Source organism: Rhinoderma darwinii, chromosome 1 (genome assembly GCF_050947455.1).
Source record: "Rhinoderma darwinii isolate aRhiDar2 chromosome 1, aRhiDar2.hap1, whole genome shotgun sequence".
NCBI classification, from domain to species: Eukaryota; Metazoa; Chordata; class Amphibia; order Anura; family Rhinodermatidae; genus Rhinoderma; species Rhinoderma darwinii.
The window spans coordinates 649,412,574-649,432,044 of NC_134687.1; the positions used below are offsets into that span (position 1 = coordinate 649,412,574).

Genomic DNA, 19,471 nt, shown 5'->3' on the forward strand with positions numbered 1-19,471 from the left:
TCTTCTGAAGTACAAAAAGAAGGAAGACAACAGCAGGGTGCCCCTAGTGGTCATATACAACCCACAAATGAACATCTTGAGGAAAATTGCTGCTGATCTCCAACCTGTATTCAACAAAGACAATAAACTGAAGGAAATATTCCCGGATTTACCTCTCCTTGCATACAAACAGCCACCAAACCTAAGGAATCTCCTGGTGAGAAGTGCCCTCTCATCACCATCAGAGACTGGCACTTTTCCTTGCAACAGTAGAAAATGCAAGACCTGTACCAACATCTTATCATCAAACACCATCCAGATACCAAACACGCAGCAGGACTATAAAATCGCTGGCACGTTCTCCTGTACATCCTCCAATGTAGTGTACATGATCCTGTGTACAAGGTGCATCAATAAAGGAATCTACATTGGAGAAACCATACAAAAACTACAAACCAGGATGAATCTTCACAGACATACAATAAAACAGGAGCTGGATACACCCATGGGAAAACACTTCTCTGGACCTGATCACAGTTTGGCAGATTTAAAAGTCCTAATACTAAAGGGTCATTTTAAAAACAGAGAGAGAAAAATTTTGGAATTCAAGATGATGATAAAATTCCAGTCATTGACACAAGGCCTCAATCTAACACCAGGATTTATGAGCCACTACATGGACACACATCACATCCCCCATCAGACTGACTCCAGATGCCTTAACTCCTAAGTCATCACCCCTATGTGAAAGCAAAAATATTTTCCAAAGTGTTTTAGACTTACTGTATATCTTATATACTTATATGCTTGTACAAGTTAGTTATATTAGAAGGTAGATGCTCTGGGACTTTAAGGCGTAGTGCCGTGTGCAAAGCACTACGCAGCAATAATAATAATTAAAATGGAGAATCATAGTGCTGTGTGCAAAACACTACGCAGCAATAATAATAATTAAAATGGAGAATCATAGTGCTGTGTGCAAAGCACTACGCAGCAATAATAGGGAAGATGAGGGAACGGCCCCCCAAAGAGCCAATTGAGTTGTGGAACTTTATCTAAACTTTCTGACTCATTTGTTGTTGCAATTTTGTTATGGTCTGAATATAAAATAGCCGCGCTGATAAGAATAAAGTAGAAGCATTTTCATACAGTAACGTGTCTGTGTGTCTTTGCTACTCCGAGCTGCTCGTACTCATAAATAGATTTTTAAAAGCTAATTTGGAGCTGGATGGAACTCAAGGCGTAGTGGGATGCTAAATTGCACTCACACCTATAACCCCAGTTTTATTGCCCCAGCTTATCTTAATGATGTATCACCTCATGTACTAATTGTCTTTGTGTAACATCTTAATGTTGTGCTTTTTTCTAAGTCATTCATTTGTAAACTGCCTGAAGAAGGAGCCTCTGTGCTCTGAAAGCTTGCATATAGAACGTTTATGGTTAGCCAATAAAGGTATCATACCTTCTATATTTTTGTCTTTTTTGACACAAAGGTATTTAACATTGCATATTGTTTCTGGCTAACACGGTACTACACTATTTTTTACTGTAATTTGCCTGGCAGAAACCTTCCTCATTATGCCTTTATCTGAACAAACCCGTCTGTGTTCTGAATCAGCCACAAATCTTTCCACAGTACGATGATCACGCTCAAGTTTTCTTGAAATATCCAATGTTTTCATACCTTGTCCAAGGTTTTGCACTATTTCACGCTTTTCTGCAGAAGAGAGATCCTTTTTCTTTCCCATATTGCTTGAAACCTGTGGCCTGCTTAATAATGTGGAACGTCCTTCTTAAGTAGTTTTCCTTTGATTGGGCACACCTGGCAAACTAATTATCACAGGTGTCTGAGATTGATTACAATGATCCAAAGAGCACTAAGACACAATACCATCAATGAGTTTAATTGAAAAACTAATAATTAAATGTTTGACACTTAAATCCAATGTGCATAATAATTTGGAACATAGTGTACATGGTGACATAATGAACAGCCTTCTCTTGTAGATAGTGTCACCTTCCCTCTGTAGTTAGTGCCACACAGCCCCGCCTGTAGTTACTGCAACACAACTCCCTATTGTAGAAACTGCCTCACACCCATTTGTAGATACTGCTTTAAAAACAGCCCCTCCTTGCAGATACTGCCCAATTCTAGATACTGACACAGACACCCCTAGTAGATAGTACTACACCCCCCCTTGTAGATACTGCCGCACAGCCTCCCTTGTAGATACTGCCACACTCCCCCTTAGGAGAAAACGCCAAACACCCCCCTGGAGATAGTGTAGCGTCCACGGCCGTCGGGTTCACTTACCTCCCAACGCCCACAGCCATGGATCTGTGAGAGCTGGTCCTCATCTCCTTCCTAGGAGACGCCAGCGCTCAATTCCGCTCCGGTCCGCTGTGTCCCGTAGGGTGCGCGCGCACGATCGTGCCCGCTCTTAAAAGGGCCAGCGCGCGCACATGAAAACAATCAACTCACATGATTGCCTGGACTATAAGAAGGCTTCTGCCCTTCGGATCCTTGCCGTCGCGTTGCCATCTACCCTGGATGACCTCATCCTTCTGACCGCCCGGATTGATAGAAGGCTCCGAGAACTGCTCCAAGGGGTTTGTTGAGAAGGAGGTCTTCCTAGTCCGGTCTCTACCTTGCAGCAACCCCTGCTGTCCTCAGATGCCGATCCTTCTAAAGAGTCTGTGAGGAAGGACCAATGTAAGCTATCTACCCAGGAGACAACGCACTTCGCGACTCTGTCTTTATTACGGCCTCGGAGGCCACCTTGTGCGTCTGTGTCCCCAAAAGCCCCAAAGCCTAGGGTTAGTAGGAGAGACAGCCTTGGGCAAAGAAGGACCCCCGTCTAAATTGTCCATACCCGTGAACATAGTGTCCGGTGACAGAACGCATCAGGTCTCTGCGTATCTGGACTCTGGATCCGCTGCTAATTTCATTTGTAGAGACCTGGTGGATTTTCTCCAATTGCCCACTACCCCTCTAGAGAGACCGTTGATGGTTGCATCGGTAAATGGACTACCTCTGCCAAACCCAGTTATAGCGGTGACCAAGCCAGAGGCTCCAAGTAGGGGCTCTCCACTCCAAGCTTCTATCATTCTATGTCCTATCCAAGGCCGTGAACCCTGTGCTGCTGGGCCTGCCTTGGCTCCGACTACATGCCCCAGTCCTGGACTTGAACTCTGGAGAGGTTCTCCATTGGGGCCTCGAGTGTCACAGCCGTTGCCTGGTGCAGATTCGTTCCTCTGCCTCGATCATTGGTAGGATTGCCTGGTCATTATGCTGCATTTTTAGACGTCTTCAGAAAGAGGGAGGCGGAGACACTGCCCCCGTACCGGGCGTTTGACTATCCTATCGAGATGATTTCTGGTGCATCTCCTCTCTCCTTGCCAGAGACTCTGTCCATGTCCGCCTATGTTAAAGAGAACTTGGAGAGGGGCTTCATACGGAAGTCTTCCTCCCCGGCTGGAGCAGACTTCTTCGTCAAAAAGGATGGCTCCCTGCGTCCTTGTGTTGACTACCGGGGTCTCAACCAGATCACTGAGAAAACTAAGTATCCGTTGCCACTGATGTCAGAACGGTTTGATCATATACGTGGTGCCAAGATTTTTTCCAAACTAGACCTGCGTGGGGCTTACAACCTAATCCGGATTTGCGGGTGGGGGGGGGGAAATGGCTTGTGTAATGTTCCCGCAGCCTTCCAGGAGTTCGTTAATGACATTTTCCGTGAACTCCTCTATGTTTGTGTTGTGGTCTTTCTTGATGACATCTTGATTTGTTCTCCAGATCCTATGACGCATCAGAGACATGTACATCAAGTTTAGCTGCGGTTAAGGGAGAATCGTCTGTATGCAGAGTTGGAGAAGTGCGTGTATGAGAAAGATGCTCTACTCTTCCTGGGCTACATTGTCTCGAACAGAGGTCTCAAGATGGATGCTGAAAAGGTAAAGTCCGTCCTGGAATGGCTACGCCCTCAAGGTTTGAGGACCATACAGCGCTTTCTGGGATTCGCTAATTTTTACAGACAGTTTATTCCAAACTTCTCCTCACTGACATTATCTCTAACCTCACTAAGAAGGGCATGAATGCCAAGGTGTGGACTCCTGAGGCAGAGTCCGCATTCAATAGCTTGAAAAGTGCCTTCACGTCAGCCTCTATCCTCCATCATCCAGATGTTTCCCTGCAGTTCTCGTTGGAGGTGGATGCATCCTCTGTCGATGCTGGTGCACTCCTTTTCCAGAGGGGTTCCAAGGGCAAGTCAATGGTATGTGGATATTTCTCTAGCTCTTCTCTTCCGCAGAACGCAACTACTCGATTGGGAATCGGGAGTTACTGTCCATCAAATTGGCCCGAGTGGAGACATTACTAGAGGGCGCAGCTCATCCCATCCTGATTTTTACGGACCACAAGAACCTCACCTATCTTCAGACGGTCCAACGGCTGAATCCTCGTCAGGCCAGGTGGTCGCTGTTCTTTACCAGGTTTCAGTTTGAGCTCCATTATCGACCGGCCAACAAGAACGAGAGGGCCGATGCCTTGTCCAGGTCTTTCGAGACAGAAGACAGCATGGAAATTCAATAGAACATTATTGATCCGTCTTGCATTGTCTCTGTCAATCCCTTGCAAGTTGGGGACATTCCTCCAGGGAGGACTTTTGTGCGCCTGGCTGACAGAGGGAGAATTCTCCACTGGGGACACTAGTCTAGACTGGCAGATCACGCGGGGACCCGTAAGACCCGGGAGCTGATTGCCCGTCATTTCTGGTGGCCCACGCTCCCCAAGGACATTATGAACTTCGTTTCTTCCTGTTCAGTGTGTGCAGCTAACAAGGTCGCTCACTCCAGACCAGCTAGGCTGCTCCAGCAATTGCCTGTGCCCGATGCTCCCTGGCAGCATATAGCTATGGACTTTATCATTGACCTGCCTCTCTCTGCTGGAGGCAGTACTGTCTTGATGGTGGTGGATCGATTTTTGAAGATGGCCCACTTCGTTCCTCTGACCGGACTTCCTTCTGCTCCTCAATTGGCCAAGCTTTTCATCCAACACATCTTCCGCCTGCACGGCTTGCCACAGCATATTGTGTCTGATCAGGGGGTTCAATTCACCTCGAAATTCTGGTGAGCCCTCTGCGGACTCCTAGGTGTAAAGTTGGACTTTTCCTCGGCCTACCATTCTCAGTCCAATGGTCAGGTCGAGAGGATCAATCAGATCTTGGAGAACTACTTATGCCACTTCATCTCCAAGCAGCATGATGATTGGGTGCAGTTGCTTCCGTGGGCTGAATTCTCATACAATAATCATACCAGCGAGTCCACAAGGAATACACCGTTCTTCATTGTCTACAGCCAACATCCACAAATTCCTCACACGTTGCCGGATACGTCTGAGGTACCAGCTGCTGACACTACTTTTAGGGACTTTCTGAAGATCTGGCAGCAGACTCGATCCTCCATCCTGCTGGCGGTCGACCACATGAAACGGAAAGCAGACACAAGGAGAAGAGAACCTCCTCAGTTTCTTCCTGGCACGAAGGTCTGGCTGTCCTCCAGGAATATTCGTTTGAGGGTGCCATCATACAAATTTGCTTCCAGGTTCCTTGGAACCTTCGAGATCCTGCAGCAGATCAACCCTGTCGCCAACAAGGTTCGGCTGCCTCCTACTGTAAAGGATCTGCCAGGCACAGCTTTGGGGTTAACGCCCATAGGTAATCAGTCTGCACCTGAGTTTATGTCTCTGAGACTGACTCCAGCTTCCACCACTCAGGCTGGCAGGCTTAGGAGTGGGAGAGCCTATCGCAGCCTGGCCAGACTCAGCTAGCTCCCGCCCTCTGTCTATTTATACCTGCCTTTCCTGTTCCTCCTTTGCTTGTGATTCTTCTCGTGTGGTTTCCTGGCCCAGCTACAGCTTCTGACTATTTGATCCTGCTCCATTCTGACCCTGGCTTACCGACTACTCTCCTGCTCTGCGTTTGGTACCTCGTACACTCCTGGTTTGACTCGGCTCGTTCACCTCTCTTGTTGCTCACGGTGTTGCCGTGGGCAACTGCCCCATTTCCCTTAGCTTTGTGTACCCTTGTCTGTTTGTCTCGTGCACTTCCTGAGCGTAGGGACCGCCGCCCAGTTGTACCCCGTCGCCTAGGGCGGGTCGTTGCAAGTAGGCAGGGACAGAGTGGCGGGTAGATTAGGGCTCACTTGTCCATTTCCCTACCCCTATCATTACACCTACCCTCAAGATCCCCAATTCCTTTCATGTCTCTCTCCTGAAACCGGTGGTTCTGAACGACTTTACCAAGACTCCTAGCCCTGCGGTTGCCTCCAGCGGCCCTTCAGACATCTTCAAGGTTAAGGAGATCTTGGACACCAAGAAAGTGAGAAGAAAGACTTTATTTCGTGAATTGGAGGGGGTTTGGTCCTGAACAGAGGTCCTGGGAGCCAGAGGAGAACCTCAATGCTCCTACCCTTCTGAAGAAATTCCTCTCGCTCTGGCCCCAAAAAGAGGGGGCGTAAGAGGGGGATACTGTAGTGTCCATGGCAGCGGGCCTTCGCGTTCACTTACCTCCCGCAGCCATGGATCTGTGAGCGCTGGTCACCATCTCCTTGCTAGGAGACGCTAGCGCTCACTTCAGCTCCGGTCCGCTGTGTCCCGTAGGGTGCGCGCGGACATGAAAACAATCAATTCACATGGACTATAAGAAGGCCCCTACCCTTGTGATCCTTGCCTGAGAGTTGTTTGTCGTATCCTAGTTTGTCTAAGCACTTGGTCTCCTAGTGTTTTCCAGTTCCCAGTGTTCCCTGTTCCTGTACTATCCTGGTCAAGTGCCGTGCTGTGTTCTACGCCTGTCCTGCTACTCTACGCCTGACATCTACATGCTGCCTAGTCCCAGCTGAGCCTGCCTTGCTACTGTCCGAGCTGCCACAGGTACCCTATACGAACTATAGACTGTGACATGCGCCCTGTTGGCCAGCTGCCATTCCGCCAAGGCAGTACGGCCCAGTGTGTCCACGAACCCTGCATGACGGATAGTGCCACACACCGCTTGTAGATACTGCCACTCCCCGCCCAGGGGATAGTGCCAAACACACCCCCTTGTAGATAGTGCTATACCCCCCTCCCTGTAGATAGCGCCATTGGGGCTCTCTCTAGGAGTGGAATCCCCGCTCTGCCTGGAGGCGCCACTGACGTCACTGTCCATATATGAATAGTGACGTCAGGGGCTTCTCCAAAAGCGGAATCCCAGGCCAGAACGTCTGCAACACTGTGGCCAGGGGTCTTTACTCCAGGAGTCCCTAATAGCGCTGTCCATATATGGACTGGGGTGTCAGGGGCTCCCTTTAGTAGTGGAATACCCGGCCAAAGCATCAGCAACTCTCTGGCCAGGGATTCCACTCCAGGAGCAGTGAATGGCAGATTTGGGACTCTCCCGGCAAATTCAGGATTGCTGACAACCATGCCTGTGCCGCCCAGCCCGGCACCCCCTACCTTCTTTCCGATTTGTGCCCAGGGCACATGCCCCGCCTGCCCCTCCAACTTTATAGTCATATTTTGATGAGAGCTTAGCGCCATCTACCTGATGATTCTCTGGGACATTGTGATTTTCCTCTGGACAGTCCTGGGAATACAGAGGACAGGGACATCTTTCTGGTGGATTTCTTCTATTGGACCCATCTGTAGGAAACACACAGTGACTGAATACATGACTACGGTTTATCTGTCTATATATCACACACTTCCCTCTATACCTGCAATTCCATGTTTATTTAATCAAAGTCTAAAGGTCACGTCCTGAGATATGCGGATACAGTTTAAAGTGGTCGGGCGCAGAGGACATTTATTAAGAGCTCCCTGCCAACTAAAAAAAAGTGCCCTGATACACCATGGAACAATGACACCTCTGCTTATTAGGGCATTCTACATTTCGAGAGGGGGAACCCACAGTGAAGACCCTCATCTTATTAGCCACACAAAGTACCTGTATAAAAGGAAAACAACTACTCCAAGTTTTCTCTCCACAAGGGATGGGAAACCACCGAGGTGTTGGAAGAAGCTCTACGGTTTTATAAAACCAAGTTTCCTTTTACCTGGTGCGGTTATGAAGATTGAGAAAATAAAAATATATGATTACATTTAGTTAAATGGTTTTCAGCGAGCCTATGACCGCACAAGTAGAGAGACTGCCTCCCTCCGGGACAGGGAACAGAAGCTGTATAAAAAGGGGGAACACCCCCATCTTCCTCTGTAGAAAGATTCATGGACCTTTTAGAACAAATACGTCAATATTTTTAAATGAAGACGAGCCACACGGTCCTCCTCAATATATACAATAAACAGCCAGAACATTAAAACCACTGACAGGTGAAGTGGAGAACATTGACAATGGTGCCTGACAAGAGAGGAGATATTTGGCAGCAAATTAACAGTTTTTAAAGTTGATGTGTTGGAAACATGGGCAAGCAGAAGAATCTGAGCGAATTTGACAAGTGCTAAATTGTGATGGCTAGACGACTGGGTCAGAGCATCTCCAAAAACGAAGGTCTTCTGGGGTGTTCCTAGTATGCAGTGATTAATACGAATCAAAAGTGGTCCAAGGAAGGACAACTGGTGACAGGGTCATTGATGTGCGTGGTGAACAAAACCCAGCACGTCTGGTCCGATCCGACAGGAGAACTACTGCAGAACAAACTGTTCAAAAACATAATGCTGGCTATGATTGAAAGGTGTCGGAATACACAGAACACCTCTCATTGTGGCGAGCCGTGTCTACGCATGCGCCATTTTGCAGGAACCAGCATACTACAGTGCCTGAGGAAGGTCAAGGATATGACCGAAAGGTTACTGGCAAAATAATAAATAACTACCTTGAAAATTACTCCAATTGGTATGAATTGTACCTTCTTCCTACCTTACTGGGTTGGGCCCCTACGTATGAACCCACCTGGGGACCTGGTGTTATTTAAACCTCGATAAACTGGAACACACAGAGCATTTCAGCTCGCTGCATTACTGCGGACTAGTCCTAGTGTGGATTCCTGTCCTCTGGCAAAAGCTTCTACAATGGACCATAAAGCAATGGAAGAAAATTGCATGATCTGATTAATCAAGTTAACTTTTACATCAAACGAACGGCCAGGTGCGTGTGTGTCGCTTGCTGGGGAAGAGATAGCACCATGATGCATTATGGGAAGAACTACAATAGAACAAATTTCAGAGTTGCTGGCGGCTGAGGAAGCGAGATGCTTTGGGCAATGTTCGGCTGGTAAAACTTGGGTCCTGGCATTCATAGATGTTTTTTTGAAACCTACCTAAACATGGTCATATATCAAGTAAACCCCTTCATGGCAGCAGTATTGTCAAATGTCAGTGGCCTCTTTCAGCAGGATGTGCCCTGCCGCACTGCAAACACTATTCAGGAATGGTTTGAGGAACATGACAAATAGTTCAATGAGTTCAAAGTGTGCAGGACTCAAAGTGTTCACTTCAACTCCAAATTCGCCAGATCTTAATCCGATCGATCATCTGTAGGGCGCGCTGGAAAACCAAGTCCGATCCATGGAGGCCCCATCTCACAACTTACAGGACTTAAAGGATCTGCTGCCAATGTATTGGTACCAGATACAAAAGGAACCTTCAGAGGTCTTATGGAGTTCCATGCCTCGATGAATCAGAGCTGGTTTATTGGAAGGAAGGGGACATACACAATATTAGGAAGGTGGTTTTAATGTTATGGCTGATGGGTGTATATCTTAGGCTCTGTGGAAATCAAGTGTTGAGTCTTCTGTCGGAGTTACATGTCAGTAGGACTCCCAACGTATACCTTCCACGGAAGGCTGCAACGTATCTCACTGTATACATACAATAAGACACGTTGCCTATACAGCCCCTTTCCCCTCGCAGGCAGCGCTTCACTGAACAATACACAGTATTGGGGAACAAGGGTGATCTTTACTACTCCCATTCGGAAGATGCAGTCAGTAGAACAGAGGTAAACAGTGATCACCCTACCTTGCCATCACCTCTTCCATACTCCTCCTTGTTCCCCATATACTATTTATAGTTCATAGAAACAATGCCTGTCATGCTGTATGTATTGTAGTTTGTTCCCCTTTTGCAGCCGCCTTATTCGGGGAGTATGTATTGTGCCCAGCTATGAGGTGCTGGCTGGAACTGGGGAGTGTACTTGTCTGCAGCACAAGCACAGCTAGGTGGACATGACTAAGAATGAGCCGGAGGCACGATATATACTGCTGTGCTGGTGTGGCGAGGAGAAGGGAGTCACATCCACCGTGCACACTGCAGGCTCTATTGTCTCTGTTCTAGAGAAGGTTATTCAAGGAGCAACATCAGGTCAAGCCTATGCCTCTTCCGATCCTTCGAGGCGGAGATACACAGTATTGCAAGGATTGAGTTTGCCCAGTTACATCACTAGATCTTCTCACCTTATCCATTTAACGGAGTCCTGTGACGGATGCCATATAGTGCCATCTGCCACCTATAGGCTCCCATTGTAAAAAAAAACATATGTTTAGGGTATGTTTTTTTACTGGACTCCACAGGATGGAATAGTGTACATCGCATTCCAAATTATTATGCAAATGTTATTTTTCGCTGATTTTCCCAAATAGTCGATGCATCGACAGTCAGTATAATCTTCAAGCCATCAACCGTTGGAGAATAATGCAAATTTTATTGAACAAATCTCCTAATGATAACAGACTTTTTTTAAAAGTAAAAAACTCAAAATGCACTGTTGCAAATTATTATGCACAACAGAGATCAAAACATTTTAAAGGTTGTAAAGAGAACTAAAATGGTCATTTGTTGAATTTGCAGCATCACGTGGTCATATTTACAGAAATCAAAAGCTCTTTCAATAAAAAAAACTGAACACGCCAAGTTACATGTTAACATAGGACCCCTTCTCTGATATCACTTTCACAATTCTTGCATCCATTGAATTTGTGAGTATTTGGATACTTTCTGCTTGAATATCTTTGCAGGATGTCCAAATAACCTCCCAGTGCTTCTGTTTTGATGTGAACTGCCTCCCACCCTCATAGATATTTTGCTTGAGGATGCGCCAAAGGTTCTCAATAGGGTTGAGGTCAGGGGAACATGGGGGCCACACCATGAGTGTCTCTCCTTTTATGCCCATAGCAGCCAATGACACAGAGGTATTCTTTGCAGCATGAGATGGTGCATTGTCATGAATGAAGATAATTTTGCAACGGAAGGCATTGTTCTTCTATTTGTACCTCGGAAGAAAGAGGTCAGTCATAAACTCTACGTACTTTGCAGAGGTCATTTTCCCACCGTCAGGGAACCTAAAGGGGCCTACCAGCTCTCTCCCCATGATTCCAGCCCAAAACATGACTCCGCCACCTCCTTGCTGACGTCGCAGCCTTGTTGGGACATGGTGGCCATTCACTACTCCATCCATCTGGACCATCCAGGTTTGCACGGCACTCATCAGTAAACAACACGGTTTGAAAATTAGTCTTCATGTATTTCTGAGCCCATTGCAACCATTTCTGCTTGTGAGCATTGTTTAGGGGTGGCCGAATAATAGCTTTATGCACACTTGCAAACCTCTGGAGGATCCTACACCTTGAGGTTCGCGGGACTCCAGAGGCACCAGCGGCTTCAAATACCGGTCTGCTGCTTTGCAATGGCATTTTAGCAGCTGCTCTCCTAATCCTATTAATTTGTCTGGCAGAAACCTTCCTCATTATTCCTTTATCTGAACGAACCCGGCTGTGCTCTGAATAAGCCACAAATCTTTTCACAGTATGATGATCACGCCTAAGTTTTCTTGAAATATCAAATGTTTTCATACCTTGCCCAAGGTATTGCACTATTTCACACTTTTCGGCAGCAGAGAGATCCTTTTTCTTTCCCATATTGCTTGAAACGTGTTGCCTACTTAATAATGTGGAACGTCCTTCTTAAGTAGTTTTCCTTTGATTGGGCACACCTGGAAAACTAATTATCACAGGTGTCTGAGATTGATTACAATGATCCAAAGAGCCCTAAGACACAATACCATCCATGAGTTTAATTGAAAAACTAATAGTTAAATGTTTATGACAGTTAAATCCAAAGTGCATAATAATTTGGAACACGGGGTAGTCTACCACGCTATTCTATAGTTTTTTTTTTGCTGTATACTCACGTATATCAGCCCGACGAAGGCCAAACAGATGTTTCAGTGAGATACCGCAGGTAACGGTTCAAGGTATGGCCATAAGGTTTCTGATATACAAAGATTTTAAAATAAACCTATGGGCCAGTAACAGATGTGTATCAACTATGAATAATATGGTGGCAATGTATACTGCAGATAATACAATAATGTTAGTAGATGAGAAGAATTTCTCCTTGTTGTTTACTAAACCTTTTTTTTTATTAAGAGTGAAAGAATTATGAGAAGACGAAAATGTAAGAGAACTTCAATATGGAATTGCCACTTGGTCCATTTTGCCTGAATTTTGAATAATTAAATTAACAAAATTATTATTGGATTAGAATATTTTGCTTTCTGAACACATTTCATTTTGGGCGAAGCTTTAGTTGGATAATATCGATGTTTGGCTCTAACGCACTGAGGATAAGGGGCCACAACTTCTTGTTGTCTTTAGTTTAAGACATTGAAAATAAAAAAGAAGTAATGTAGGATCATATGATTTACTGGCTTTTAATCTTGAGCGGATGTCATTTAATGTTGTACTACTTACAGGATATGTACAGCTTTCAACCTAATTATTTTTATTGTTTGTTTATTTCGTTCCCATATGTAAAATTAAGCAACTTTCTAAAAAGTCTTCATTAAAAAGGTTCTACCACTTGGCTGCTGTAGAGTCTGTGTAACTCCTGTAGACAGCTGGTCTCCTGCAAATTCTAACTGAAATCCGCACTCCACTGCTGCTGGCGGCTGACTCAACCGCTCTCCCTCCTCCTTTCTTTTTTTAGTGTTCGAGATAGGCGTGTGTGGGGGGGGGGGGTGGTACATAGCAGATCCGAGTATAGAGAAAGCATATTGATAGCCTGTGAGCTCTCCTCCTTATCTTCACTAGGATACGAATAGCTTGTGTGATCTTGTCTGTACAACCCTCCGCCCTCGTCTCGAACACTGAGAGAATGGAGGGGGAAGAGCAGTGGAGTGCGGATTTGAGTTAGAATTTGCAGGAGACCAGCTGTCTACAGGAGTTACACAAAGTCTACAGCAGCCAAATGGCAGAAAATTTTAATGAAGACTACTTAGAAAGTTGCTTAATTTTGCATTGAGAAAGGAAATGAACAATAAAAAAAATTTAAAATTCAAAAAGGTGTAAATAGCCTTTAAAAGGGAACCGGTTAGTAGGTTTAAAGCCACTAAACCACCAGTATGTCATCATGAAGCCGGAGATTAGCGTTCTAAACCTGCCTACCTCAAAAAAAGAGAATGCTTAGTAATGTAAATTACAACTTACCGGAAGAAGTTCAGCAGCATCGGGTGCATGCTCACATGAAGCCGAGGACGCTACACCTCGCTTTACTGTGCATGCGCAGTGAACTGTCCTCTGCTTCATATGCGCCTGATGTCGCTCCGGAGCTCCTTTCGGTAAGTTGTAAAGTACTTTACTAACCATTCCCGAACGTCTGTTTATGAGGTAGGCAGGTATTGAACACTAGACCCGGCTGTATAACGGTGTGCCGGTGGTTTAGTGGCTCCAAACCTACTGACCGGTTCCCTTAGTTATTATTGGTTGATCAGTGTTTCTTAGAACGTGTGAACCTCTACTGTTTCGATATCATTGTATTTCTATGTTATTAATTATGGTATAAAATCAGCTGCACGTCCTGAATATGTTATAAAATAACTGGTTGCGCAATTCCCAAAACTCTGCTGGAAAATGTCGGGAGAAAAATAAAACCGCAACCCCAAATCCGTCACAACTCTGATCAACAGAATCTACGGCTACTCTGAGGTATTTGCCAAAGCCCCCCGCAAGGTGGGATGGTTTTTGATGCACAGAACCCAGGTTGTTCTAACAGAGTTCAGTGTTGGATAAAGGGTGCAATGCAGGCTACACCTGAACAAGTAACCAGACAGCCAGAGAGTAAACAGAAAGTCCAAAACAGAGCTAGTGGAAATCAGGTACAGCAGAGGTCAAAACCAGCAGATAATCAAAACCGGTAAACAAAGGGTTAACGAGAGACAAGCGGAGGTCAGTTCCCAAGAAGTCCAGGGCACAGGATAAGGGAGAGCTTGATCACCACACCGAAGAAAGGAGAAAATTCACAAGCAAAGAAAGAGGGAGGAGGCCAGGTATAAATACCCCACCCTACACGTGACAGGAAGAAGACAGATAAGTGGGATAGGTTCAGGAAGTAAACAGAACAGCCCAATAGATACATCAGTAGTCATGGCGATCTTAAAAGACACAGACGCTTCCTAACAGAATACAGTTAAATCAGAACAGAATCACAAGGTTAGAAGCTCATACCGCAAATGACAGGGGGCTGATATTAACCCGTTCCAACATCATTACATATTCAGCACAGACAGGAGGTAAAGTAAGGAACGTCTGTTTGGAGCTCAGGCATTGACCCCATCAGGAACGTCTCACAAACGCTCAGATTTTATGAGCAGGATGACAAACGAAAATTCTTCTGTGTGGGCGGGGGAAGCAGGACTCATAGGCTTTCTCTAGGAGTCCTGGCAGCATTTATACCATTCTTTACATGAAAATACTAAATAATGTCATAGAAAACGTTATATCCCAGATCTCAGCGTCTACCCCCGATCCTATGCTGCCCTCTGATAGGGGAACATAAGACACCTGACACATCCACACTAAATGGATTGTTCTAACTGAGCAAATCTTCTCAAAAAGTAAGCTGGTCCAGAGAGTAGCCGTGCACCATGGGTCCTGCTGCTGAAAGATCCAACAATCAGCTCATATCACCAGACAAAACTGAGGGCGGTCACATAATTAATATGTATGTAATATTACACAACTCGCAATCACAAGAACCCCAACAATATAATACAATAGAAGTCGCTCTTTAACCCTCTCACTGCTTGTCCGGTGCTCATGCAGGAGGAAAAGTACTGAGAACAGCTCGGACAGTAGTGTTACTGCAGGAAGAACGGCTCGTAATGAGCAGCAGCTTCTCCCTGCACAGTAACGGTAAAGTTTAACGGTCCACGACCACCCTGACCAGGTCTTGCTGCTGGATTCCGCTTGTTCTTGCGTTTTATCCCCCTACTACTCCATTCCAATAAAATGTTTAAAATAAAATGTAATGGAGTGTATAAAAAAAATATAGAATTATATCTCCACACACACATTGTTCAACCTGTTTTACTTACAAATCAGACAGATCCCTGGATCCTCATTACTCATTACTACCAGTAACCCTGTGTATTGTGTCTTACAAGGAAGATATTTAACCCTTTCTTATATCTCTCCGCACTTTACCATTACCAAATCCTGTGGGAGCAGGTTCCATGACTTTATGGTTCGGACATTGATGTGCAGCTTTAGGACTTTGTGATGAAATTGCGCTTCCTTTAATCGTAAGCAGTGACCCCGTGTTCTCCGCTGGGTCCATGAAAATAATAATTTATTACATTGTTTTATAGGGACATTTCAATATTTGTATAAAGATATCCCCTCCCCTCAGCCTTCTCTTCTGTAGGTGAAATACATTTCGTTTTGATGGCCTTTCTTCATAACTGAGAGCTTCCAGACCTCGTATTATCCCCAAATGGAGAAATGGTGGCAGAAATTTCTGTGATTGTCCAACTCATCTGAATGTGGTAACTAAAAATTCATGTACCTGCTGCAGAAAGAACCACATTCAGATATATGGAAACTTCTGCGTGTGAACATAACCTAGTGCAGCACTGCAGCAAAGCAAGGAACGTGTGATCAGAGATCAGGAATCACGTCTGTATATACGGCACATGACGAAATTAACACTTCAAAAAATAAACAAACAAAATATAATATCTGTCTCTTCTCACCTTGTGATGTGCGCGGCCGGTAGATCTCCATCATGATCTCCTCGTACAGATCCTTGTGTCCCTCTAGATACTCCCACTCCTCCATGGAGAAATAGACAGTTACATCCTGACACCTTATAGGAACCTGACACACACAATGATACAGTCCTCACCCAGACACCTCCAGTGCTGTTACTGTAGAATTTCCCAGCATTCCCAGCAGTGTCACCTCTCCAGTCAGCAGCTCAGTCATCTTGTAGATCAGTTCTAAGATCTTCTTCTCATGTATCCGGGAGTGAGGGGGAGGCTCTGTGATGGGGCTCTGACTACTGCTCCATCCTCCTGACTCATGGATGATGGGAGTCGTACAGTCACCCGATGTCTTCTTCACTATTGTGTACTCCTGTGTATGGAGAGAGACACTTAGAGAACTGAACACAGTATCCCCCATCAGTAGAAAGAGGGCGATTGTGACCCCGCTGTATAGACCTCTAGTGACCCCACATCTGTAATACTGGAGATCCTCACCTACAAAAAGACATTGAGAAAATAGAACGAGGCCAAAACTAAAAAGGAAATAATATTGGGGGCGACTAGATGGACCATGTGCTCTCCTCCTGCCGTCATCTTCTATGTTTCTATATAGAGGTCATCCTGATCCTCCTGGTTCCTGGTCATTCTCATTGCTCTACAACATCACTATTGCTGCATTGGTGACATGACACATAACTGACCATATTGGTGGCTGATCTTCAGCTTTTCTGCTGGTGGCTTCTTGACGTCACTTGGAAGGTCTGGACGCTGTTATACAGGACACTGGATTCTTCCTATTACTTCCTATTATGTATTGTCCCTTCCCTGTGTGTGACTTGTTCTATAATGTAGAAAAGTTTACCTCTCCGCTCAACAGGTAGATGATCTCCAAGGTGAAGTCTAATATTCTTCTGCTCATCTCATTCCTGTCCTTGTCCATCCTTGGTGGGTCATTCAGGAGAAGGAACGTTGTGGAGAAGAAGATGAGAAAACTGGAGGAACTGGAGGATCTAGTACTGCAGACGTCTTTATGAAGAAAGGAGAAGATGGAAATCATACAGGGGACATCATGTGTAACATACAGAACCTCACTTATTGATCATTAAGAGAAACATCTTCTCAGAGCCGTCACCACATGGAATAAAGGGGTATTCCCAACACGGACATTTCTCCCCAGGATATGCCAGAAATGTCTGATAGATGCGGCTCCACCTCTGGCCGTGCTCGGCTGTTTCTGGAACTCCTATACAAGTGAATGGAGAGAGTCGTGCACATGTGTGGTCACCTCTCCATTCATTCTCCACCTGGATGTAGTCATCACCTCACCAGTCGGGTCGGGGGACCCCCGTTCTCCACATAGAGGTGGGACCCCCATATATCAGACATTTATGGCATATCTCTCAGGTGAGAAGAGTAAAATGAAGACATTTCCCCCCAGACAATGAAGACCTGACTCCTGACAACCTGACAAATGGCGGATACTGGGGAGACATTGCTGACATCTCATAAGACGTGGTGCCCACCATGCAGTGAGTGTTTGATAGGAGGTGTGAGGTTCTGCAGTAACTGAGGTGACATTATATATATATATATGGAACATGCAGTGTGATCGCTTATCATCATGTTATAGCGCAGGTGGAGTGGAGCAGAGTGATACATTGTTTTGTGGGATAAGATTCAGTATAAGCTTGAATTTTACTCACTTAACCCCTTCCTGCACAGGACATTTACCGCTCAGGAGTTGTTCACACAACATAGGGAAGACCGGAAAACCTGCTGCAAAGGCCGGAAACCTGAGAGAACTCCGACCCCAGACATTTAACTACTTAGATGCCGTGGTCAATAGCGACTGCAGAATCTAAGCTGTAAGAAAGAGGGGGAGGGTCCTCTGTGACAGCTCATCGGCCCCTCGCGACATGATCACAGGGCATGGTTGGTTATCATGGCAGCCTGGGGGGTAATGAAGGTCCGCCATATTTCTGCTCCTATTAACTCCTTAATCAGGATATATTGCGATATTAGTGTTACAGTGTATTGTACCAGAGATCTAATCATCAATAGTTCACGTCCCCCAGAAGAGTAATACAATTTGTTAAAAATAAAACAAAGTTTTTAGTTCTCTACGAAACATTATTAAATATAAAATAAAACCTTTTCCCAACGTAAAAAACACAAATAATAAAACATAACTGGTATCACCGCATCTGTAAACAGAATGATTACAATAAAATGTTATTTACCCGCACGGTGAACGCTGTAGGAAAAATCAAAAACAACAACAAAATAAAATCACTAGAAGCTCCTAAAAAATAAAATAAGTATTAAAAAGTGATAAAAAACAGCAGCTCGTCCTACAAAAAGAAAAAGCCCTCACTCCGCTCCATCGACAGAAAAAAACAAAAAGTTCTGGCTCTGTATACATAGTTGGCAACATTTTTTTCCCCCAGGACACTTAGGGTGTGACTTCCTTGGTGGGTGCGTCACTAATCCGGTGGGCGAGTCTTATGGGGGTGTGGTTTACCTGGTGGGTGTGGCTAATGGGGCATGGCTGTCTTCCCAGAATTTCTCCATATAAATAAAACAAACAAAAATGTCTGCACTAGTTTGGCAGACAACTACTATGGTGGCCGATATCTCTCTGGTTATCTGGTTGCTCACAGGCAGGTGACGTCTCATAGCTCCGTGTACATAGCTCCACACACACACAGCCCCCCCTGTAGAGAGCGCGACTCACAGCCCCCTGTAGAGAGTCCCACACACAGCACCCTGTAGAGCCACACGCAGCCCCCCTGTAGAGAGCGCGACTCACAACCCACCCCTGTAGAGAGCGCGACACACAGCCCCCGGTACAGCCACACGCAGCCCACCCTGTAGATATGGCCACACGGAGCCCCCCGTAGATATGTCTACATGCAGCCCCCCGTAGAGAACGCCACACGCAGCCCCCCGTAGAGAACGCAAAACGCAGCCCTCCGTAAAGTACCACACACACGCTGCTCCCCGTAGACATTACCACATACGCTGCACCCTGTAGACATTACCACACACACTGCTCCCTGTATATATTACCACACACGCTGCCCCCTGTAGATATTACCACAACCTGCTCCCTGTAGATATTACCACACACGCTGCTCCCTGTAAATATTACCAAACACACTGCTCCCTGTAGATATTACCACAAACACAGCCCCCTGTAGATTTTACCACACACACTGCTCCCTGTAGACATTACCACACACCGCTCCCTGTAAATATTACCACTCACTGCTCCCTGTAGATATTACCACACACACTGCTCCCTGTAGATATTACCACACACTGCTGCTCCCTGTAGATATTACCACATACACTGCTACTTGTAGATATTACCACACACTGCTCCCTGTAGATATTACCACACACACACACACTGCTACCTGTAGATATTACCACACACACTGCTCCCTGTAGATATTACCACA

General features: G+C 45.6%; 1 protein-coding gene and 1 pseudogene across 2 annotated transcripts in view; both read right to left on the reverse strand.

Moving 5' to 3' along the window:
- The window catches only part of LOC142698297 (uncharacterized), a 617,727-nt pseudogene that overhangs the window by 182,575 nt on the left and 415,681 nt on the right, over window positions 1-19,471 (reverse strand).
- LOC142675554 (oocyte zinc finger protein XlCOF29-like) overlaps window positions 1-19,471 on the reverse strand; it is a 445,104-nt gene that overhangs the window by 5,321 nt on the left and 420,312 nt on the right. The window contains exons 2-4 of one of the 2 annotated variants that reach the window (XM_075847229.1): window positions 16,870-17,033; window positions 15,996-16,377; window positions 7,557-7,654 (exon numbers count right to left, since the gene is read on the reverse strand). In XM_075847229.1, coding sequence (XP_075703344.1) covers window positions 16,144-16,377; window positions 16,870-16,947 — 312 coding nt within the window. In that variant the 5' untranslated portion in view covers window positions 16,948-17,033 and the 3' untranslated portion in view covers window positions 7,557-7,654; window positions 15,996-16,143. Of the gene's footprint in view, window positions 1-7,556; window positions 7,655-15,479; window positions 15,812-15,995; window positions 16,378-16,869; window positions 17,034-19,471 lie in introns of those variants that run through there. The other variant, XM_075847230.1, reaches the window with a different exon arrangement.